This window comes from Ixodes scapularis, unplaced genomic scaffold (assembly GCF_016920785.2).
Source record: "Ixodes scapularis isolate PalLabHiFi unplaced genomic scaffold, ASM1692078v2 PGA_scaffold13__105_contigs__length_92229423, whole genome shotgun sequence".
NCBI classification, from domain to species: domain Eukaryota; kingdom Metazoa; phylum Arthropoda; class Arachnida; order Ixodida; family Ixodidae; genus Ixodes; species Ixodes scapularis.
In genome coordinates, this window is record NW_024609839.1 from 59,614,135 (window position 1) to 59,639,377 (window position 25,243).

General features: G+C 49.9%; 1 protein-coding gene across 1 annotated transcript in view; it reads right to left on the reverse strand.

The window, feature by feature from the left end:
- Window positions 1-4,657: 4,657 nt before the first annotated feature.
- LOC8035826 (CREB-binding protein) overlaps window positions 4,658-25,243 on the reverse strand; it is a 54,990-nt gene continuing 34,404 nt past the window's right edge. Inside the window, 15 exon segments of the mRNA XM_029980876.4 lie at window positions 4,658-6,312; window positions 6,314-7,239; window positions 8,210-9,097; window positions 10,734-10,886; window positions 12,482-12,688; window positions 15,828-15,993; window positions 16,827-17,087; window positions 18,145-18,292; window positions 18,642-18,709; window positions 18,856-18,933; window positions 20,253-20,309; window positions 20,802-20,882; window positions 20,993-21,150; window positions 22,128-22,298; window positions 23,449-23,567. Coding sequence (XP_029836736.4) covers window positions 6,150-6,312; window positions 6,314-7,239; window positions 8,210-9,097; window positions 10,734-10,886; window positions 12,482-12,688; window positions 15,828-15,993; window positions 16,827-17,087; window positions 18,145-18,292; window positions 18,642-18,709; window positions 18,856-18,933; window positions 20,253-20,309; window positions 20,802-20,882; window positions 20,993-21,150; window positions 22,128-22,298; window positions 23,449-23,567 — 3,644 coding nt within the window. The 3' untranslated portion in view covers window positions 4,658-6,149.

A 25,243-nucleotide genomic window follows, 5' to 3' on the forward strand; every position in this document is an offset into this window, starting at 1 on the left:
AATGTGTTGCATGTTGCACCCTAACCTCAAAAACATCAGTCTTCCGTTGAAAAGCACAAGAAAACTATTTTTAAAGCTAAATAAACGATCTTCAATGTGCACCTGGTGGATGCATGCGGAGCCTATTTGGGAGGTAGTCTAGCAACGTTGTGGAATCTGCTACGTAGTCGTGACGTAGCAGATTCCTTCGGAGCAGCGCCGCTCTTTGGCATTTTAACATTTTCCTTCTTAGCTTTCCTCCTCAACTCACAAGTCGCGCATTGTACCAAACGGTCCAAGAAGACGGAAAGGAAGGACTCCCCTCTTTCTCGGACCCTCGTTCGTGCAACTGGACACAGCCCCACCTCGTTCAGCCCTAAGCTGACAGTGTTGTGGAAGCTACGTGCTCCTTGGGCCAGCCACACGCTCGTCACCCCACGGGCACTTCGAGCGGCTCGGTTGTAATGCGCTGACGCTATTGACAGCATCACAACGCTGACAACGCCACCAAGGGCAAAGCTCATAACCACGTCTGCCTTGCTACTCCACGAACGCGGGAAATCTTTTCTTTCTGTTTTTGTTTGCGCCGGATATCCCATGATGCGTCGCGCTCTCCGTTCCTTTCTCTTCGAGCGCTTGCTCGAGTGCACCGTTTGGAACGAAAAATATGGCCAATCGTTCAAAATACAAACGTGCGATTATCATTAACGGTTATTATCCGTCATGCTTGACTCATTTCCGAACGAAATCTGAATATTTCAATTTTTGTTTCCGTACCCCTTTAACAGCTCCGCTGTAAAAAAGAAACTGCGGGTTTTGTTTTTTGCGTTATTCCGGGCGACGTTTCGCGAGCGTGTTTGGACCGACCTTTAGCGTCCTATCCGCCAATGCGTCAGAAGTGGCGCGGAACTGCCCACAAATGACGTCACAAAAGTCGGGGTGTCATGCTGTCGGATGTCGGGATCCTGACGGTTGATCGTAGAAATACTGGCGAAAAGCACGAGCGAATGTGGGTATCACCGTCGTCGTGGCGTCGCAACCATGGCTGCCGCAGCTTCCGCGGACTGCCAAGCTGTAGAGCGACATGCAGCAGAACAAGCGTCTATCACATTCACCACCGCTGCTCTAGTTGACGCCGCCGGGATCGCGGACAGCGATAGCATGGCACTTTTATAACGTCATCAAGCGGAACTCGAGGGACCACATTTTTGGACGCGGTAAACACCCCAGTCGGAGAAGCGTTCCGGGCACCATAGCCATACCAAGGCCATACTCAACTGCTCAGTGCTCACAACGATGCATATGAATGAATCTCAACGAGAATGGGTGGCATGTAGCGGTGTCGTAGCGGTTGTCCTCTGCAACAGGAGGTAGCTTGCGCGCACTCCTTTTCCTTTCGCCGCCAACTCCGTATTCGCAGAGAAGCGGTCCTGTGCGTTGAGCTGTATCCAGACTTCATGCGGGAAAGCGACCTCGCATACCCCGTGTAATGAGAGGAGCATGTTTCTCGCTCTGCGTTTTCTAAATATACATTCTACACTAAAGTCGAACAGGCTGGAAGGTTCCTTGACCATTGAACATTATGTGCAGCCACTGGGTGCAGTATAATTGCGTTGTTTTATAATGCGAGCGGTGCTTTAAAACACGTTTCCAAAAGTATGGGAAGCAGACGACACGAAGGACCAGACAACAACGCGCAGCGTTGTTGTCTGGTCCTTCGTGTCGTCTGCTTCCCATACGGCTTGCGAAAGGACGACGTTTTCGTCGGCTACTAAGTTCTACCGAAGGCATGCAGAGAAACAGGAGACAAGTGACGGGACGACAGCACACGCGCGTAGTGTCCCCGACTATGCTCCGCATACCGTCACGCCATCCACTCCTTCGGGTCTCCTGCAGAAGCGGCGGTCGCTTCCCGCAGTGCTGCCTTGGATCCAACATGGCCGCCCTTGGAGCACCCATTGCGATACTCTACTTTAGCGCCATCCCTAGCCTACAATTGTAACGACACTCTCCTTTCAACTGCTGGACCAAATTCCCTTACATCCAGATTGATCCTGCTCCAAAATTATAGCCAGGATGACCTTTGGGAGTTGAAGTAAACAATAAATAAGAATAAATGAACGAGTCCCCTCGTGTGCAGGCTGCGCACGTACACGTACTTGGTGATGTTGCACGCCCACCGTATCCCGTTAGCCCTTAGTAAAGGCAGTGCATGGTTCTCAAAGACAGGGGGAGAGTTCGTGAAAGCGTTCTAAGGGTCCGCCAAGCCCTGCCTCATCAGTCAAAACAGACAATTATATATATATATATATATATCAGGGTGTCGAACCGGAACCGAACCGGTATTTTTTTCCGGAACTGAACCCGAACCCGAACCGTTATATTGTTATCGCGATGAACCCGAACCGGAACTGAACCGGAAAAAAAAATAACGGTTACCGGCTCATGTCAAAACGGTTCGGCCACGCGCTGTTGACAATGAATGTGCTATCAATGCCATTTGTTTTTTAAGTGCCGTCAACTGACACACACCTCGCTTACATATTTTTCTTCTCCACTCAGTCTTAGGAATATAAACGCTGCATCCATGAATCTTGACATAGGAACCAGTATTGCGCTGGTGGCGGCTTGCACGGAAGAAAAAAAAAAATTGGAAAACTGTGCAAAAAAAAAAAAAAAAAAAAAAAATCGCGTCACGGGATTACATTTTCCTACAATCTCGTAAATCCTAAATGCTGCTGTGTGCTCATTTCATAACACGTTTCTAGAACGCGCGAGTTCTTGAAGCTTGCTTCCATCGGAATGAGAAAAGAAAAGGCTGTGGAGTTTGATAATAATGCATCCGGTTTCGTATAGGCACTTAGAAGCTAGCATATTTGTGAGACAGCGAACTCTTCTATTTTAATATTTATCCTATTACGTCCTTCTGGCGTTGCGTTCGTTGAAGTGTTTTTCATATTCTGTATCGGGTCTAATTTGAGTTACCGAAGGCTAGTTCAAATAAAGAAAGCTGTATTTTCTCCCCACTGTTCCTTCAATTGCTTAAACGCCGAGGTGGCGGGATAGTTAGCGAGTTCTACTTGTAAGTGGGTTTGTAAGGAGGTCGCGGATTTTACAGCTACTGCGTCGGACCCAATTAGATGAAGTCCGAATACGTAAACGTCGGTGAGGTAACCTTTGAGTGCACATAAAGAAACCATTCCTGGTAGAAATCCCTGAGCCTTACACTACGATGTATCCCGTTTCGTATGTGCTGATTTCAGATGTTTTATTTGTAATTTATTTTGATGTTGCAATTTGTCATTTATAATTTTTATAATAATTTATATCAGCGCCCCGAACCGGTTCGCGGATAGAATTAATCGAACCGGAACTGAACCGGAACAAAATAAATTTACCTGAACCTGAACCGTAACCGAACCCGTATTTTTTTCGGTTCGACACACTGATATATATATATATATATATAACTGAGAAGGAAAAAACCCTTAGTGAATACAGCAACAACGGACGATTTAATCTTCGACGTTTCGGCCGGAGTCCGACCTTCGTCAGGAGCTTCCTGACGAAGGCCGGACTCCGGCCGAAACGTCGAAGATTAAATCGTCCGTTGTTGCTGTATTCACTAAGGTTTTTTTTTGTTTTGTTTTGTTTTTTTGTCTGATATATACTTACCCCTTCGTTCTCCCGTCACCATGCCCGTTGTATATATATATATATATATATATATATATATATATATATATATATATATATATATATATATATATATATATATATATATGTGTGTGTGTGTGTGTTTTAGGCTTTTGCTTTAGAACAATTACTGCTGCAGACGCCGGCACGTGCGGCGCGTGGAACACCATTCCCAGCATTCTCCTTGATGCTTGGGCGATTTAGAAATAGGGTCTATTCAGTAGATTAGTTATCAGTAGGCACCATTTTCAAGATCAGTGATTATCATGTAGCAATAAAGGTTTCTCTAAGACTTGCCGCTGTCCGACCCGCGTCGGCCATGTCTACGCTCGCACCGCCCTCCTTTTGTCGTCATTCCAAGCCCACTTGCGTGCCTAGTTTCCTTTCCTTCTGCTTTCCCGGGGTGGCGGTCCCGTCGCGCGTGACTAGTTTCCTCCGGCTCCTCGGAGCGGCGATAGTCCACGCGAAATAACGATGAAACAAGTCTACTTCACACTAGCCCCTAGTTTTATACATTAAATCATTATCCTAATTAACCTATACGTCACCCTTCAACCCACCACGAACGGGGTCCTCCATGTCTCCGCCGACCCACAGGTGGTCCACAGGATGATCCCTTGTCTTCTCTAAACATGACCTCGCACAAGACATTGCGGTCCTATTCCTTTACGTAATGGCCGCATTTTTCACCTTTCCAAATGTACGGCCAGCGTTTTAAAATGCAACATGCTGTCCAATATTTCACTCCAAAGAATTTGCTGCTTTACCCTCCCCAGCCTATTATGTAGATTCTTTTTCTGCATCAAGATTAACTCTTGTGCCAAAGTCAAGTGTGAGCCTCCTACCTCCGACAGTGCTTCAGCACCTCCAAAATGCATGCTGGAAGCCAGGCATTCAAAAGACACACCCTGCTGTTCTCACTCTGTCGGCAACCGCACCCCCGACCAGTCGGGCATTCCACGGTCGAAATGAAACAGCCATCTATTAACGTACCTAATTTTATTCCATCGGTAGACATGAAATGTGTACAGTATGTACAATGCAGACGCCACACAACCAAGTGGCGGCTCTAGGGGGATGAATGTACAAAACAGACAAAATTCGGCCACCATTTTTTTTCATTTCTTACGGCTTTCATCGCAGAAAAAGAGGACAATGTTTTCGAGATGACAAAACCCACGGTCGCACGGGGTTCCCTACGCCTCCCCAAAATCGCCTTCGTTATCGACCCCTCGATTCCTGCATCGCAGCACCACTTCTTCCTTATGCCCTCGGCCTCCCGCGCCCCCGCACCCGTCGTGTCTAGCTTTGGATATCAGCACAACCGGTGGCAGTGAACATTCCACGCATTCATGTCGCTGTCCTCGCCGACCTTTCCTCCCTCCCCATATCTCCCCCTTAAAAAATTGCGAGTCATCGCGACGACAGGGAGGTGGGGTTTTAGGGCAACGTGGAATGTGATCCCGATTTATTTCATATGCAAACGATTTCTCTTTTTACGTCTATCGCCGGAGGACGGGGGCCAAAAAAAAAAAAAATGACCGGGTCTACCCGCACGCCAGACGACAGGCACACCGAATTCCAGCCCTTAAGCACACACGCACTCATGTACAGCCCTCGTTAAAAAAAAAAGAAGAAAACAATGAAAAATAATACGCCACGATCTGGGGAGGAGGAACGGGTGACTTGGGAAAATATGTCTGCCTGGAAAACTAAGTAATAAATAACCTCGGGTGGCACCGTGCCACCCCATTGTAAAAAATGTCTCCGAAAGGGGGTGGGGGGGGGAAAGGGGTCACGATAAACAGACACATCCATGATGTGGGGAAAGTAAAAAAAGGGAGGGAAAAAAAAAGTCCAAAAGCACTCAAATGCACCGCACGGGCCGCCTCCCGAAAAATGCGCCGCGTGTGACCACCGGCTCCGCTTCATTGGGGAACGGGAAGGAATGCGGGAAAGAGACAAGAAAGGGGGGAAGGCAGCACTCGCTTTTCTTTCTTAACTTAACCGGTGACACGATTCAGACTTCCTTTGCTGAGCCGAGACAAAGGCTGACCTTCTCGCCAGCCGTGGCCTCCACGCGCGCACAAACCGCTTCTTAAAATTAGACGAAAAAGAAATTTACAACGATAATAATAATAATATAATAATAATAATAGTAGTAATAATACAGAGCGAGGCGGCGGGGGAGCGGATGAATTTACAGTGGAGATGAGGGGCGGCCGCAGCGCACGGCGGAGACGTCCATCCTCCGGAGAAGGCTGCCGCCCGCAGAGAAAGAGAGAGGGTCCGATGATCCATAAAAAGGGGAGCACGAAAAAACCGATGCAGGAGTTGAACTGTACAGTGTCCGGTGGGGGAACGGGGGACGACGACCCCCGGCTAGTGTCCCAGTCTTCGGCGTTGGCACAACGTCCCCCACACCCGGCGATGGAAACACCCCCCCCCGCTATGTACACCACGGAGCAGCGCTGCTACAAGTTCTCCACGAACTTGTTGAGCTGCTCCTGAGGGGTGAGGAGTTCCGAACCGTCCGAGCCTTGCGGGGGTGCCAGCTGCTGCGGGGTGAGGTCGGGCCCCGGGCTGGGGCCACCGGGGGGAGCCAGCCCGCCCTGGGGCAGCATCAGGTCGCCCCCGGGGGGGGCCCTCGACCAGACCGCCGCCCAGGTGGGGCGAGTGCGTCTGGCTCGGGTAGTGAGGCGAAGGGATGGGCTGCTGCCGTGGCGACGGGATGGGGCGGGGGGAGGGTTGGGGGGAGCGCACCAATTGGCCCGGGGGGGGCGACCGCACCTGCTGCATCAGCTGCTGGGGGCTCAGGGGGCTCTGCTTGAGCGGGGGTGCGAAGGGCGGGTAGCCGTCGCTGCCGGGCCCCGTGGGGCCCCCCTGGTAGAAGTGCCGCGCGGGGGGACGCTGGTAGGCGCCTCCGGGCCCCGCGCCCCCCTGCTGCTGCTGCTGCTGTTGCTGCTGAAACTGCTGCTGCCGCTGCATCATGAGCAGCTGCTGCTGCTTCTGCAGCCACTGCTGTTGCTGGAGCTGTTGCTGCTGCTGCTGAGGCTGCTGCATCGGCTGCGGGGGTCCGCCCAGCATCAGCTGCTGTTGCTGCTGTTGTTGTTGCTGCTGCTGTTGCTGCTGCTGTTGCTGGTGCTGCTGCTGCTGATGCTGGCTCCTCTGCTTGATGAAGGCCGCCATGAGCTGGGGGTTCGACTTGAGGATGTGCAGCACCTGCTGCTGCTGCTGGGGCGACGCGGGGGACTTGAGCGTCTGGATGAGCTGCTGCAGGGCAGGCGTCATCTGGCTGGGCCGCTGGGGCCCGCCCACGTTGGGGGGCCCCATCTGGGCCCCGGGGGGCACCATCTGGCCGGGGGGTGGGCCCTGTTGCCGGATGGGGGGCCCCACCCCGAGGCCCTGCTGTGGGGGCTGTCCGTAGGGCGGGCTCTCCCAGCGCATCGGCATCATGCGGGGACCTGCGGGGGCCAGGGGCTTCTGCAGGGGGGGAGCCCCCTTGCCGTAGCCCCCCGGCGGGGCCAGGTGGGGAGCCTGCTGGCGCGCCGCCGCTGCCTGTACCTGCACGGCAGTGGGGCCAGCGGACAGACCGGTGAGCACGGGGACTGACCGCCTGTACTTCGTCCAATCCTACACTGGTATTGCAGTGGGTGTCTCCCCCTTTCACCACCTGCCAATCTTTAAGCATAAACCGAAGCATGATCACTGCTGAAAGATCGATGTATGACTGGTCCGAGTGTCTTGCTGGTTTGCACCGAACTGCCAGCTTGGGGTTGGAGCACAGCTAATGGCAAAACAACCAGAAACACAAACTCAGGAAAGAAAGCGCACAATGCACTAAGACCAGGACGGATAAAAAAAAGACTTCATATAATGAGAAGTATGAAATTTATTCTAGGAGTGATGCATGCTTATTTCCTGCACATATCTTCATCTCTTTATATAGAACCACAAAGGGCTACATAAAACATTGCTACAATCACACAGCATGTTAACATGTTAGCAGCATGTTGCAGGTAAATCACATAGCGTGTTAACTACAGCCTTCCAGCTTTTAGGAATGTGCACGATTCCTGTCAGGTTTCCCCTTAGGCTCTAACTGTGATTGAGCTGAATTGTGGCGCAAGACTGGCCAAGAAAAGAAGGATGCCCGAACTGACAGTGCGGTTAAAAATTTCCGGACTTCAGTTCCTAAATTCAATGCATCCCTTAATAAAAAACAAAAGACAGAAAACCCAATATTACGATGATGCAGTGCTTTGGCCTACCCTCCACATATCCTAAGCTTCAATAAGTGCCATCCAAAGGCTCGCTGAATTTTTATGGCCTGCCATTTAAATATAAAGACCGTCCATGTTTTCCCCCCCAATAACACCCAAAAACCTCCACGCATCATGTCTGGCAGCTGCAGTCACAAACTGCCACATGGTAGGATGCACTCCACGTGTCAATCTCTACCTCAAAACGGCCAATTTTGGCCGGAACCCCTTCAGCCGGCACGAAACAGAAAACCGTGGATCGCCAGACGCACCTGTTGCACGGCCTGCAGCGCTCCCACGGGCGGACCCGCTGGCTTGGCCCCGGCCCCCGGCTGCATGGGCCCACCGCCCCCCGCGAGGGGCGCCGGCGCCGGTGGCAGCGACGGGGGCGGCTGCGCCTGCGGCGGGGCCGCCCCGCCCCGGCTCTGCATGGTCGCCATGCTCGCAATGCGCCGCTGCAGTATCTGCGCCTGCTGGAGCCTCTGCTGGAGCTGCTGCTGCCTCAGCTTGTGCTTGATGTTCAGGCAGAAGGGCACCGGGCACTTGGCCTCCTGGCAGTGCTTGGCGTGGTAGCAGCACAGCGCGATGAGCTGCTTGCAGATGGGACAGCCGCCGTTGGTCTTGCGCTTGCAGCTCTTGGAGTGCTGCACGACGCGCTTCATGCGCCGGCAGCTGGGCAGGCGGCAGTTGGCATCGCGGCACTGGCAGGCGTGCACCAGCGAGTGGATGCAGCGCTGGATGGACAGCCGCTGGGACTCCTGCGGGTTGCTCTGCTTGGGGTCCGACTGGGACGTCCCGTCGTCCAGGTCCAGGCCCAGCTTCTCCATCTTGTGGGGGTGTCCCTCCCGCTCGTGGCAGGCCACGCACAGGTCGAAGTCGTCGCAGACGGTGCAGTGGAAGCGCGTCTCCACGTGGCTCTTGCAGGTGTTGCAGGTGTACACGAAGCGGTCCTGGCCCTGGTTGTGCAGCTCGTACAGCATGGCCATGGTGGAGAACTTGGCTCGGCGTAGGGAGGAGAACTCGTAGTGCTTCTCCCGGGCCAGGGTGAGGAAGGCGTCCCGGCCGTCCATCAAATCACACTGCATCAGCAGGTCCGGGTCGTGGATTGCCGGCAGGCTCACCGCCGCTTGTGCAGAGTGCAGCCGGATCACGAAGAACACCTGCGAGGGAGGAATTGGGACGCCGCCCGTGTCAACGGCGCCGTGGCGTGCCAAACAATGCTGCCATTATTTTCGCCCGAGCTTTATAGTACCTTTTTACAAAGTGGCTGTTTACCTGGCAGCCCGTAGCACAAACGGCGTTTTTGCGTAATTCATACTTTTTGTTCTCGCAACCACGTTGAGCGCGCTTCTTTCCGTGCACCGGTGCATTGCAGAGAGGCAACACCAGCGGAGCTTGCTGCCGCAGGTGTTGCTTCTCTGCAGTGCACCAGAGCTCAGTGAGAAGTGCGCTCAGCGAAACTCACGCAGGGCACGATGAGCTATGAAAACGGGCACCACGCGGAAATTTTTATAGCGAATTGCACAGACGCTGTGACGTGGCGGCATGGCATATAGGTCCACGTCACAGCGTCCGCGCAAGTTACTATGCAAACTGCCGCAAGGTGCCCGTTTTCCTTGCCCATGCGTCCCCTGATTGATAGTCCACATCAGACAACTTCTTGGCCCGACGAACAAACTTAATTTCGGTTTGAATTGTCATGTGCTGCTTTAAACAGCCCACTATAAACAACATTTTTGAGAGATAAATAAACTTACGTCGTACATTTCACAAACGTTTCGTGTTTGGCATACCTGCTTATGATCGTACGCCTATGCGGACGAAATCATCTAATATCCGTTTTGTATCTGTAGCCATTCTTATGGCAAATCATAATTTTATCTTGCATCATATTTAAATGAATTTCTGATTATTCAAACAAAATTTGTCGCTTCTCGAAGTTTGAAAAAGAGTCTACTGCATTGTAGTTTCTGGGCAAACAAGTGTTATACACCATTTCACCCTACAATGAACAGCGACGGACACTACAAGTCACCCCAGTCAATTCGGTGCTGCAGACGTATCACGCGACAATTCGCCTAGGGGCGTCGCTGCACCCCTCCCAAAAGTCAAGGACACCCACACGGCACTGGATACGCTCCGACCATTCGTAGCGTCCTCCGCCATCCATCATGAAGTAAAACTAAGTATAGATGAAGTTCGGCACCCTAACGCACACATTTCGGAGTCTTAAACTCAACAGCCCTAGGGGGAAAAAAAGACCTAACCTGCCATGCACTTCTGCGGCTTGTGCACTTTAGAAACCTTCGGGTCAACTACATCTACTTGAGAGCAAGAAATAATGATAATGAACGTGTACCATAAAATCCCGAGATTCCCCCGCCTCCGAAAGATAACCTGCCCCCTATTCTAGGCTTGATCCATTATTTTCTTTTAAATGCCGAAAGATAGCCCACTCCTAGTAATCATAGTGTTCAAACCAATGATGACCGTGGCATAAAAGCGTCTAGTTAGCTATGGCGGGATATAAGAGAACGTTGCTGACTTGGAAGTACAGTCATCTCTGCTTCATTGCCCCTCACAGCGATAACAAGGCTGAAAGACGTATAATGTAAAAATAGCATATTTTTAACTTTTCTCGATTGTGCACCGAAAGCTAGCCAGCTCTTTATTTTCACCCGATTTTCACTCAAATTAAGGTGGGCTATCTCTCGGGATTTTACGAATCCCGCGGGTCAACTAGAGTAAGAAGAAACCCTGCCTCCAGGCTCAGCAGGCGGGAAGTGCGGCACCCACCTCTTTGTGCTTCTCCATGGTGGAGTATATCTTGGCCGAGAGGTCGTTGCCCGTGTGGGGCACAGAGGACTTCTTGTTGTTCTTGCGCTGGTTGCTCTTGCTCTTGTTAGCCTTCTTGTTGCGCCCACTCTTCTGGCCCTTCTTCTCGCCCAGCTGAAACGGTGACGAGACAGGGTCAGATCGGGTCAAACAATCGCCGGCCGCTAAGAGACACCCGCGGACGACAATGATATTGAAGAAAATCTGGTTTGGTACGCTCCAAATCCATGGAAGTCCAGAGGGAGGAAACCAAACTTTCCAAAAAGTGAACTTCCAACAAGCCCTCTACATTACCGTGGCAGGAACTCACAAGAGTGAGGTCAGTTTTTCTCAGATTCCTACACCTAGAAGGAATTTCAGAAAAACTAACTAAATACCTATAAAGGCACACCTCCACCATCCTTTACCATGTCTATATCCTCATAGTGTCATCCCTTTCACGCTATACTCCGTTCAGCGGACGGTGTGGGGGGGCTATGCACCTACTGGACCAATCGATTGCCTCCCTTTCCTCATCTGATCCTCGTTCACTGCGCGTGGGTATGAACGGGAGCGTGACGGCGTGCCGAAAGATATCAACGTACGACTGGCCCAACGAGCACGTAGCTTCCACTGCACTGTGAGCTTAGAAGCAAACGGAGTATAGTGGTTTGTCTGTATTCTTCCGACTCTTGCCTAATGCGTTCAATGCCCCTGTCCCAGCACAACACATTATAACCGCCAGTATATCGGCTTCCCTCCTCCACTTTCCGGCATCATCCAGACTAACGGTCAGAGGTCAAAAGGGAATGACGATCACGGCGACTTGGATTAGACTGGATTGTGCTAAACAATTGCAGGCAAATTTCTAAAAAAAGGGAAGAGCAGTTTTGCGTGAAACTACAGTACCGTAACGGTAACAGCTGCGGCACGTCGCGGCGAAGTCGTCGGACGTAGGCATCGCATTCACTAACCGTGAGGTCTCGACAGCAGCGTGGCTCCTGGCTTCATTCTCACGAGCCCGCACTCCTTGCGACAGACGGCACTGGCGCTGCCATCGCGTCTCACAGAGACGCCAAAAGACGCTTTGCACTGTAATTCCCGTCAAGCTTCGGCGCGTTCGCTGCTCGGGGCGCTTTGGGGGTCCAACGACAACGACATAATGCGCAGGCTCTGTTTTCCAGGAGGTGTTCGATGGATGGAAACGGCCGAAGCCTTTTACTCGGGCGGCAACGTGGGCCACTTAGCTGAAACCTTTTTCATTTCTACAATTAACTCCGATTAAATTTTAAATTAATTAAGAATGGTAAATAATCGTTTTTATCGCGACGTCGCAGCAACCGTGGCTTTCTGGCGAGCGCTATGCGAGACTCGTAAGCACACGTGTGTTCGTCAAATAGCTTTTATAAAGCAGATCGCCCCACGGCGTAGCTTCGAGGTAAGACGCCCGCTTCGCACGCGCAGCACACCCAGGATCGAACCCCGAGTACACTGCGACGGCGGGTGTTCTCTTTTGAGTGTCTGTCGATATCGACGACGGATGCCCTACTACATTGACACCGGTCGTCATTTCCAGTGGTGGGAAGAACCCGTAACAGCTACCGCTGTAAAAAAGTAATACATAAAGCCTAAGTACAATTGCCGTGGCACCCTCCCTCTTGAGTCTTCCCCACCGGTCCCCTGACCTGTTTTGTGATTTGCGCTCAATTGAAACAGTGTCGGCCGCCCACCTCAGTGCCCTCAGGCTCTCCGTCCTGGGAGCCCTCGGAGGCGGCGGCGGAGGCGGCCAGGGCTTCGGCCGCCTTGCGCTTCTCCTCCTCCTCCTGGTCCAGCTCCTTGATGCTCTCCTCCAGCACGTTGGGCCAGAAGTCCCCCTCGAAGTAGGGCAGCTCCGAGGCGCTCGTCAGGTTGTCCTCCGTGGCCTGTTTCAGAATGTCCTGCAGAAGAAACGCACGCTCGTCTCACGGAGTCCTCCTTTTCCAGAGATCCCTGGCGGCCCTACGAAGCCCTCCCTTCCGAGAGGTCTCTCTGCCGGTCTTACAGTCTTCCGTACAACAGACCTCTGCCAGTCTCGCAGGGTCTCCGGTTTAAGACCTCTGGCGAGCCCATGGAACAGGCACGCGACGGGTCGGCCATCCCCAAAACTTTCCACCTCCTCTCCTTCCAGTTTTTATACTCGCAGCTCGCCTCAAAGCTGCACAACACCCCTCAAAACAACGCGCACGAAAGAAAATCGGTTCAATAATTAAGGCAATTACTGCGACGGTCGTACGCCGAGCCAGCTGCCAAAAATATAGCGCACTCCCCGACCACCAGGACGTTCCGCATGTGTCGGCCATGGGCACAAATGTTGCAAAAACGCTGTCAGAACATAGCAATGACGACGTAACGTATTGAATTCCTTATGCGATAAGCGTAGGAATGGAGTCCTAACGCACCTCCTTTTACCGGCGAGCTCGACATGAACAGACTCGAAAATCTTTTTTCATTTTTGTGTACATACTTTCCTAGCACCATTATTCTATCCGCATCTGGGGCCCTAAACTCATCAGACACAAAGTTGGAGTCGAAAGTTTCCGGAGCGTGCCGCTTGGACCCTGCCGACAAAGGTGCAAAGTCATCGTCGTGATAGCCCAATCGGTGCGCCCCATGAACTTCGACCCCAACTTTGTGCTTTGACGAGTTTAGAGCCCCTGGCTTGCAACTATTACTTCTAGGACAATGCGTCGCCAAATGTCCCGACATTGCCACCTTCGCGGATATATCGTGCTCTTGCCCATACGTTGCAGCATCTGCCTGTTTGCCGAAAATACACGCGTGCGCATGTCGTCCGTGTCGTATGGCTAACGTGCGCACGCATGCATGCCGCAAGTGTCGCAACATAACCTACAAGGTGTCCCCCTAAAATGATTTATAGGTTTTTACATAGAGTTATTATAATGTACGCTAGAGGTTCAACTGGCGGTAGTGTCTAAGCGACTTCCGGGAGGCAAATTGAAGCGGACAGCAACCAGTCTACTTTTGCAGTGCTCCTGTGCATTCCTTAGGGAAACCGCGCGTGAATTTTGTCTCTTCACTGGAAAATGACACGAATAACTTTTCTTATTTTAGTAGTACCGGATAATATGCACCTTTATTAATATTGTGAAAGTGTAATTGCTTTAGTCACAGCATTTTTCTTTACCACTGAACGATGTTAAACTTCGCTATATTTCAGGCCCAAACCTATGTTCCATGGCAGGTATGTAAAAATGAGCGACGATTCTAAGCAAAATAACAATCGAAAGGAATGTAGAGTGCGTTCAAGGTTCGCTAGCATTACGATGGCGCTTATATATTGCTAATATGCCCGTCCTGTCACCCTACGAAAATGACTCCGTCGTGCATCTTTATGACCTGTTAAAAAATAAAGTATGTGGGCTACGAAAGGTGTCGTTTTATTATTTCCTATGTCAGGCAGTTTTATTCGGGCACCTGTTCTCTAGCTTCTCCCTATTTGCAAAGGTCTGGAGCGTGGGGGTGATGATTTGAACCCAGAACATGCACCTTCGCGCATATTTGGGAGCAGTAAGAATAAAGCAGTACTTATTTATTGCAAATCTGACTATATTACGTGGCTTTCAATTTATTTTTGATTGTCTGCACGCACAAGGAGTTACTTATCCAGTGTAATTGCGTAGTTCTTGCCGTCTCTTGGTTTTCCACATGTCCTTCGTTCGTTTGGCACGTATATCCCCCATGCTGGAAGGCGCCGACGCAGTGCTCGCGCTAACAGTGTCCGACAGTGCACATAAATACACGTACGAAGCGGTTTTAGCGCCGTTTTTCGTGCCACGAATTTCAAGTAAAAACGCTGTAACTGACCAATTATTTTGTCTGCGTGACTAAGAAATGTTCCAAGCTACCTAGAGCGCACGAATTGTTCGTGATATTTGCTGTTATAATCGAGCGCAGAGAAAAAAACACACTCGCTTTTTCCCATAGAAATGCATTACTGGAAGTCAATTTCGGACTGGTTGCTGTCTGCTTCAATTTCCAGCAGCACACTAGCGCCAGTTGAACCTCTAGCGTACATTATAATAACTCTATGGGTTTTTACCGCATAAATAAATTATGCATCAGCGAACATTCATTCTCCGCCCAAACATAGCCCTATCCAAACCAGATGCCAAAATTTCATAATTGTTATTTAAAATTTGTAAACGATTTTTCGACATTTTCCAGGAAAAAAATCTGGTCTATTTTTGCCCGTTTTCGGTAAGTGGTACCATGAAGCTTAGTGAATTATAGAAGGCCCATTGGCAGCCATTTACCCATTAAAAATTTCAGAGAATCGCTCATAACTTTTGAATAAGATAAACGGTTGGTTCCAAAAATTTGACACCTGGTTCGTGGTTCGGACCTTTACCGCTACATTTCGGGCTGGCAATGAGCATTCGGTGGTGCATAGTTTATTTTTGCGGTGGACAAAACACTGTACTGTTTTGGTTTTGTTTTTTTTTTTGGGGGGGGGGGGGGGGGGGGGGGGGGACATTTCTTGGCATGTTTTTCGTTGCATGCGTCACCCATTCCATTTTCACTCCCCTCTTCCTGGTCCTTATTCTCGGATGCTTTCAGTATCCTCGCACATGCACCCGGGAAAATAACTCCACCTCGGACAAGACCACCTCTCGTTTAAGATCTCCATCGTAAGCCATGAAGGTTGCAGATCCTGGAAGCACTGTTTTATACATGAGGCACAAGACTGAGTCATTGAATAGACTCATACCCAACGTAATACTCCAAGATAGCCCACCCAAAATCGAAGGCCAATTGGGTGAAAACAAAAAATAAACTAACTTTCAATGCGCAATAAAAAAAAAAAGACAAAAAAATGCTTGTTTTAGATTTTGTGACCTGCAAAGGCTTGTTGTGATCGCAGGGGTCCTTCCCAATCAGCAATGTTTGCTTATCACCCGCCGTGGCTAAGTAACGCCAATTGTGCCAAGATAAGATCACCGTTGGCCGGGGCCCTGCAATTACTGGTTTCTACTATTGGCCTACGGAGCGCGCCGGTGACGAAAACGTGGGGCCCACCTTGTACTCTAGCACGATCCTCTCGATGATGCCCTTGTCCAGCATCATCCTGTACCAGTCCTGTAGCCGTTTGGGCTTTGGGATCTTCTGCTCCGGAGGGTGGCAGTGAAAAATGTAGTCGTCCCCTTCGCTCGGTGGGCACGCCCAAATGTGCGCCATTGCGAAACTGCACAGACAAACACGCAAGGAGAGAAGCAGACATGAAACACCCGGAAGGCGGCATTTCGACGTGCGAAAATGAAGGAATATGTTTGTGTCCAAATGCGAGAATAAGACGGTTCCTCAAGCATGCACCAAAGACACGAGGTGAAGGGGTTCGCGCAGAATCCCAACAGCCCCGGAAATCCTAGCTTGGCGAGGGTCCGAGGCTCAAAATACAGAAGAACCGAATAGGAGTGTTTCGTGACAACGGTCAACGAAAGGTTCTTTTTAGTTCTTTTTTGAGACGCAAAATGCTACTGCCATTGGCCCTTGCAAAAATTATAAAAATCGGCTCACAATACTAAAAATTGCCTGGATTAGACTTTCCATCAAATGCACCGAAGGTGCAACTGCACCTAATCATTTTTTTTTAATGAGCAGCATTTGTTATTGAACTAATATGCAATGTGGCAAAAGAATTGCAAATGTATGAAGGACCTCATCCATGCACCTCTCCTAAGGGGGCATCGCATTATTTTCTTTGATATGCTGTTCCATATAAAATACTACTAAAATACCTCCATGAATATTATATTATTCAGCAAATACACAGCATCTATGATGCCATGCACGGGGGAAGTTAGCGCATTGCTTGTCTTCCCTCCCTCCCTCCCTCCCTCCTTCTCCTCCTTCAGCTTGCGCAACAAACTATTGGTCCAGCACGCTACGACATCGAACGAACAGCCACACTCCACCACCAACGTCCTCTCTCATGGCACTGCTACACCGTGAGCAACACAAACTAGCGAGGTGCGCGGAAGATTCCCACATAAAGACACTGCCGCGAGAGGTGCTCACCCAAGCTGCTTGACATAGTCGAGGTATCCAAGGAGAATCTCGTGATAGACAGCCGTGCGGTACTGCTTAGGTCGGAAGAAGTGGACGCTGTCCAGGTAGGCGATGTAGACCCGGCGGGTGTTGGGCGGATGGCAGTCCGACCCATACTCTTGCACATGCATCCCGAAGAAGCACGTGTCCGTCCCGTCGATCTCTTCAAAGGCAAACAGTGCCTTCGCCCGGTAGGGGAACTGGCCGGGCCAGTGGCCCGTGTCCACGTATCTGCGAGAGGAAAGGCGTCGGGTTCTAAAGAGGCGGCTTGTCGACAAAACATTCAAAGGGGCAGCTAGTGCTCTGGCACGACGCAGGCACGGCGTAGCAATCTTTTAATAATATTGCGGGCCTATTTATGGGCAGGTTGATCGGCGCTGTATTACAGATCGCTGTTGAGTTGTCTGCGAGTGAGAACAGTTTCGTGCACAAGCGCTCACTTTCGGCGATAATTACGCGGTGCTCCGGGATATGGCCCGCCGCCAGTGAGTGCTCCCGTGACTTTATTAAAAGACTGCAAAGTTGCAATTCCAAAAGTGAAAGCGAGCATGGAAAAGGAAAAGCCACTTTTCTCGCGTGTAAAATTACTTCGCAACGCTTTATCCCATTCCCCCATTTGAGGGAGCATGTAGAGCAGCTTCGAAAAGACCATTTCAGAAAAAAAGCGTTGAACGGATAGCCTTCAGAGAACGGACAATGGACAATTTTGCAAGGCATTAGACAGTGTAAGGTCGGCCTTTCTTTGAGGTACAGCAACACTAGTTTGCACCGTAGATGTGAAATTTAGCCAGTGCAGTACGACTGCTAGCCTGGGGTCTTTGAAGGGGTAGTGAAACGAAATTCTAGCACCTACTTTTATGTCTAAATATCAACCACGTTCTGGCCACACCACAGATGCCAATTCTTTGCTCGAAAAGACGACAAAACATTATTTAAAACGAACAAATCGAAATCTCATTACGTCAAACTACACATAAAAGCAGCGTGTGTACGCGAGCCCTGTTCAACTCCAGGAGATGGTCACTTGGCGAAAAACTCGGTGAAATTTTTGAAGGCCGCGATTGGCCAGCGGCTAGGTCAAGTGTGACGCTGGCCAATCGCAACGGTAAGAAATCTCGCCAAGTGTCCAGCTTAGGGCCTCACAGAGAGCGGGCATCCTGAACGGCCATGTTGCAACGCACTGACGCTACAAAATGGCGAAGCTCGCAACCACGTCAACTTTTTTGCAGCTTTGCCCGTGACGGTAAACCTGACGTCACAACGTTGGACATTGGATTGGGCGACTCACCTGTTCTTCATGCCGGGCTTCACCTCCACCAGTTTGTCGGTGCAGGCTACCACCCGGATGCTCACTTCCCCGGCTCCAGCGTCCTTCTTCTTCAAATAGCAGTTCACTCGGTTCTCTATGAAGTTACCCAACTTGCATGAGGGTAACCCTGCAAGAGGAGAGACATTTGTCACGTCAGTCAATCGGGGTCCGTTTAGCTGCGCACACACCCGTGCCCACCCCACAGTCAACGACAGGATCAAAATGGCAGGCTGTCTCTTTCGCATGCCCGGCCTCTGGCGAGTGCTCGTTGTCTCTGGCCGTATGTGCACGCCAGAAGTTAACGAGACGCCTGAGCTAAAGGCAGGACGACCGAAAGACCAGCCTGCCGTTTTCATTCTGTCCGGAACTATACAACCGCATAAACCTAAGTGCACCCTCCAGAATGCAACTTTCAAGTTCGAGAGTGTACTTCCAAGTCCGTTTTTTTTAAGAAGGGACAAAGAAGGCATACTCACGTTTGGCTGTGAATTTGTTCTCTTTCCGCTTTTTTCCTTTCTGCTTTAGGCAATTCTCGCAGGTGAAACTGCAACGCAGAAACAGGGAAGGCACGAAGCACATCAGCACCGCACAGTCACGGGTCTAGTCTCCCTAATTTAGCGACGGGTCCAAAGCAAGACGGCCGGGTCTCTGGACAGACGGCACGACTCGGCGGAAAGACAAGGTGCTTACCCTTCGGGCCAGATGTTGTCAAAGTGAAGTACGCACACCTGATGCAGCTTGCGGCCGCAGTCGAGGCATTCCACGAACCTGAGGGGGACGCAGAACAACGCGTTCAGTTTACTTCCTCCATCAACTTCAACAACCGGTGCCTCTCAATGTTTATTGACACTGTTAGCCCAGAGGGGCCGATACAAGGTGGAGTTTTAGCACTCGATATGATAGAAAACAAAATATACATATTGGGCCAATGCTTTAAAGGGGCACTGACACCCCAAAGGTCGTATTTATTTTTATTGTCTAAAACGATGCAAGTTGCGGCCATAGACACGCAAAAAAAACCGCATCGCGAAAAAAATTTTTCCCGCACGCACGCGCGCCTTTTTATTTTTGGCGTTTGATTTTCCCGCCTCTCGCCTCCTCGATTCTTTTGATCGGTGACGTCAAAAATCAGGAAATTTAGAAGCTTTGTAGGCGGAATTTTTATAAAATTTAATGACGGCAATCCTAAAACATGTTTTTTAATGCAATTGCGAACGCACTACGGCCCTTCTTTTTGAAATACCAAAAATCGGGAGTTCGTTGTGGTGCCGTCTCCTGGATTTGTATCCTCCAACGGAAAACAGGCGACACCGCTCAAAACCGGTCCGCCGCAACGCCGGCGCTAGCCGGCGCTCGCTCCTTTCCTCCTCGCTTTGGATCGCCATGGCAACAGCAGGGAGTGGTGACAGGAAAGGAGACTCTCAGGTCTCCGCAATTTTTGACGTCAAGGCACCGGCGCCGATCGCGCGGGAACTTCGAATTCGGCATTTGGAAATTGTTTTTTTACTTCACGAATACTGAATTCCCAAATTTCAAATTTTGAGGGTAATGTCCCGGCATCGTTTTCGACCGTTTCGGATAATAAAAAAAATATGATTTTGATGTGTCAGTGCCCCTTTAACCACATGCACAAAGGTTTAGACAAACAACCCACAATAACCGAGGCTCCAACGAGGCTTTCCGGCGTATGTGTCACAATGATGATCTTAAATTTGCAGACTCTTCGACCAAAGAAAGTTTTCCCACATTTTTCCCGCTCGTACCGTTCACCGTCGTTAAACGCGAGAAGTTTAGCAAATCGATGTTTCAACAACAACGATCAGCGTGCTTTCGAGGGTTATGCGACGAGGATGCCACAGACATGCCATTCATTCCTGTCCCGTCGGCGTAGCAGCTACGGCATTGTACACTATTAGTCCCACGAGAACAATATCACGCAAGGAGACGTCCGTGGCCGCTCCAAGGGCCGCTCTCTCGTGCAGAGTTCAAAATGGCTACGGCACTACAGGTGAACAAAATAAGCGCAACCGAGCGCGCCGACCGAACAGAATTTGAAGGCAGAGAGACGCACGAAAGAGGGAACTTACGGCTCGAGCTCCAGATGGTCGTTCTTCATTTCGACAAACTGGTCCTTGCGAATGGTCCTGCGTGGTGTCGCCAAGCGCCAAGGTTCAGTGAACAATGCAGGAACAAGTGCCGAGAAAGCATTCCCCATACCCCGAAGTCGGCCAAAACTTCTTAATTATAGACCCAAGAAATAATGGTAGTGGTCTCACTTGGCGGTCATTTCAGTTTACCAACAGTAACCTCCAGTGAAGGAATAATAAACATATGTCGGGTTATCTCCAAGGCCCTTACGACAGAACCTGTAATCGACGCCGTCATTTTAAAGTTTTCTTACGTTTTGGCACGCATGCAACTCATAGTTGCCTAAGACCTGCACGTGTGCCAATATGCAAATCCTTTTAGCATCGCACCTTCACCTATCGCTTTTCCTAAAAGATTTTTGTCTAAACTGCTCGTCACAGTCCCCACAAAAGATGAATATTATGTGAAGCTAGGTAGAGTAGACCATCACAATCAGGGCAATGAGGCACGTGGCAAGTAATACGGACCAAGCAGAGAGCTCGACTCACGTCTGGGCTTGAGTTGGATCGTCGCCCAGAGTCACGGTATCACCAGGAATCTCAGCAAAGCACTTTTGGCAGTAGGTGTACCTTGGGAGCGGACAAAGAGAACGGGCCGAAGAGTCAGAAATGCACCGCTTTCGTACACCCCTTAACCGGGAGAAGGGGGGGGAGAGATGGGGGAAAAAAATGCTAGGTACCGGTTTTGGTAGCTCCAGTACTTGGCATCCCTAGGGATGGTGCAAAGCTGCTTGCCAAAGCAGCACAGAACTTGCGGTTGAAACACAAACTTTCGGCCGCAGCAATACCCCAACGACTGCATCACGGGATCTATCTCCTGCTCGAACTCTTCTGACAGCTGCACACACAAGACACCGAGAGAGGATCGCATCAAGCTTGAACAATCTCAAATTTCTGCAAAACTGGACGGATTCTATCGAAGCATGGAATGGGTAGGATCGAGACTCTCACCAGGGCGTCTACTAGAGTCACTGACAAGACAAGAGGCGTAGGGCTTCTCCTTTGTATTCCAGCTTACAGCATGTGTTTGTTGCCTTCTGTTGTGCTTTGGCTGCACACCCTCGAAGCTCGTGAGACGCCAAAGCATTATCAAAAGTAGAAAGATTGTGGAAGAGACCCCCCTGCTGTTCTTATTTTGTCAGTGGCTATGTATAACAAAGCAAAAAAAGAAAGGCCTCCAGATTATTAATGACGAAAATGACATGCTGTTCATTACGACCTACTTTAAAATCAAACTTAAAACATTCGCTCTAGGAGCTTAAAAGCATGCAATGAAGTGAGGGTTATTCCCAAATTTACCAGGTCCTCAATCTCACAACAACTTTCCCTGGCCCTCACAATGCTTTTTTGCACATTTCCCCAGCAATTCCCTCATTTTGTGTCCACTTGGGGACCGCCACCTCCTCTGCAGAGTAACAAAGCCATGTCACGCAAGATACTCTAGCCAGGAGCTTGAAAGTATGCAATGAAGAGACAATTCCCTAATTTTTCAAGCTCTCGCAACACTTTTCCCAAATATCCCAGTCTCTGACAATGCTTTCCCCCTACTTCCTGAAATATTTTCCCTACTACGGAGAACCATCTTCACTACAGAAGTAACAAAGCCGGGTCATATGAAACATTCATACCAGGAACTTAAAAGCATGCAACAAGTGAGTTATTCCCCAATTTCCCCAGCTCTTTCAACAACTTTCCCAAATTTTCCCAGCTTCGTGACACTTTCCCCACATTTCACAGCGATTCCCTAGGCTTTTTTTCCCCCGCCATTGGGGACTGCCAACTCTCCTGCAGAGGAAGCAAGGCCGGGCGTCTCACCTTGGTGCAGTAGCGGTAGACACGCGAGGTCTTGCGGTTGTAGAGCCAGGCGTTGTCAAACATGAGCCATACGTCGTCCACGTACTGCCACGGGTCCTGGTACTGACCCGTGTCCAGTTTTCGTTTGATGGTCGACAGGTCCATGGGCTTCTTCACAATGTCAAAGTAGTCCTGCCGGAACACACAGGACAAACCAAGTCACTGAGCGAACCAATGAAGCCTTTCCCCCCAGAAAACAAAAAAGAAAGCTTGGACGCACAAATTTGGTTCAAATCGAGTCGCGCGCCTCGTCGACCCAACGTCCGCCGACAGAAAACGTCCGTATACAACCCCCCACACAAGGCAAACGACACAACTATTGTATGAGGATCTCATTAGGCCTAAAAACAGGTTTGCACATATGCGTCCGAGTGTGATCGACTGTGTAGCAACTGGTCGTGACGAGAGCACCACTTGCGCCATATAACAGCAACATGAAAACCCTTACAATCTGCGTATAACTAGACTAATGGTTTTACAGTATTTTCGCCCGCTATTTACGATAAATGGTCGCTTATAACATTGCCAGAATTATTTCAAGCTCACGACGAAGGAATGATGCATAAAAAAATGAGGAAATACGTGCAATCAGGCAAGGCAACTTTCTCAGCATTTTTGTGTTGCTGGCGGGTTGTTCCCTAGCTTTCCCTAGATCGGCATGAATTGCCGAAATCAGGTCTGGCTCAAACAAGCGAGCAACTTGAAGCAATTCGAAGATGTTTGAAGCAGCAGCAGCCAATCAGGGATGCAATATTTTCCTGCGATACCCCGTGCCGGTGATGATGACAACTAACGACTTTGTTCTGGTTTGAAATTTATAGTTTTTTTGGAAATAAATTGTTTCAAAAAGACAAGTTAGTATTCTCAATGCCATTTAAATGCATGAAAACATGTTATAGCGCATAACTGTCTATATAGAGCAAGAAAAATCAAATGTAATGATGATAGCCAAATGCAGGAATTGGTTGCTGCGTGTGAACGCCGGCGGCCCGTGTTGTGACGTCAAGTTGCTGGGAGAAATTGCCCCGTCTGAAGCGGCCTAAGCGGTCACAAGCGGATCCAATGCTGTCTATCACAATGCACGAACCGGCCTCCATACGCACGAGAGCACGCACAAATAAGGCGCTGGACAAAGTCACGCACTTGCACCGAGAGCCCCAACAGTGTCCAATGCCACGCAACGGACAGAATACAGAAGAGCCGGCGTCGTCGTCACTGAAGGCGGGGAAGAGCGGGCGGTGGGCCGGGCCCCCGGCCGCCTCTGGAACCCTGAGCAACTCACGGGAATCTGCAGGAGGAGGGGGTCCACGGGCTGCCTGAAGGGGAGCGAGTGGGGGTCCTGCCTGTACAGCTTCTCCAGAGTCGGCATGAGGGCCTGACGAAGCTCGTCGGGCTTGAAGACTGCCACGCCACATGCGAGGGAACAGACAGGCGCGGTTGCAGGGACGTGCTCACGTGAACCGAACAGCGCCGGAAGCACCGACAAAAACCTTTGAATGTGAAACGAGTGGAGGCAATTCGCAATCCCTGTCAGCAGTGCCCTGTCCACCGTCCTCAGTTTCGTTGACGCACTGAAGTTTCCCCACAGCAATCAGTTATTCAGCATTTTTTAGGTGAGAGCCGTTACTGACAAGGTCCGCGGCAGATCTCCCGGAGTGTGTTCCTCGTAAAGTCGTCGTGGCTGGGAAATTCTTTCGTTAAATCCAGCGGGAAAATGTCTCCTTTAAACATTGCTTTGTCGCGTGGCACTGCGATGTCTCGTGAAGACATGACGCCGTGCGACACTGACAGCACATGACACGACAATGTCATGGTTTTATGTGATGTCATGCTAAATGTGGGGTGCGATTGTATGGTAGTCTGCATGCAGCAGTGTGCAACTCCCCGGCTGTAACCGGATTTATTTGCTGGACACGGCAAAGAACCCAGACTGTTTTTTTTTTGTTTTTTTTGTGAAAACTGTTTGTAATGTTAGTACCTAAATGTCTACGCTAGTATTCCAAGCATGCCCTCCCCCTTCGCTTCACTACAACGGGCTTTACTCTAGTAAGGCTTTACTGCGTCCAAATAACATCTTCCGAAACACTACAACTGAGCAAAGAAAATTTATCTCAACATCTTGACTCAGTCCAAAATAGAAGTGAGGAAGGCTGGAGATAACAAGTCGCCAGGGCCGAGGGGTTGCGACGAGATCTACTAAATCCTAACATGAGAATAACGACACTTCAGCCACTTTCTTGCTTAAAAGCATTGTTGCCGGTCAACTGAAATCGCAGGAAATGCCTTATCATCCCGCAGAAATGTCAGGACTGTCCCCGACAGAGCGAAATGACATTGTGCGAAATTCCAGACAGAAGATCCACAGCTCAGGAAGCCGCATTATCAAATTGCGACAATCAACCTAGACATTATGCATTTTTGACGTCGCCTGTCGGCACACTGTTGAAAATGCCAGGCTGCAAGCCTCAAAGATGGTGGCTTCTTCGTCTGCATTTCAACCCAATTTTAGGGGAGCAGTTTCAAAATCACAATTACCGTTGGTTTTAAAAAAACAATTTCTCGCACGCTGACTTTTGACAAGGTCTGTTATCGATCACAGCATACAATCATTAAGAGTTTGTTGGATTTCTTACTTCCGAACTAGCAAAAATTATTTTAAACAAGAAAAGAAAGCTATAAAGACACATTCTGCAATCTTCTGAACACAATATCTGAGGGCGATGTTTAGGGAACATCCTCGGAACATGCTAACATTAATAGGCTGCTAAGACCAGGAATCTTGATGGTGCGAAATGCATGTTGCAGAAGAACTGTGGAAGCTCTCCGTCAGCAAGCACTCAAGGTATACTAAGGCGCAGCTTCACGAATTCACCGTACAAGGCGCTAGCATTCGGCAGAGATGCAGAAGTCCAAATTGACATAAGCCTGGCGACACGGGGAAACATTTTGTATCAAGAAAAAAGCCCAAAGGAGGAAATTCTTTGGAGATTTGTGCAAATCAGCGAATTTGAGAATCCAAATGCGAGTGCTGCATCGAGGCACTCAGATTGACGAGGAACGTTTCGAGTAAGTTGATG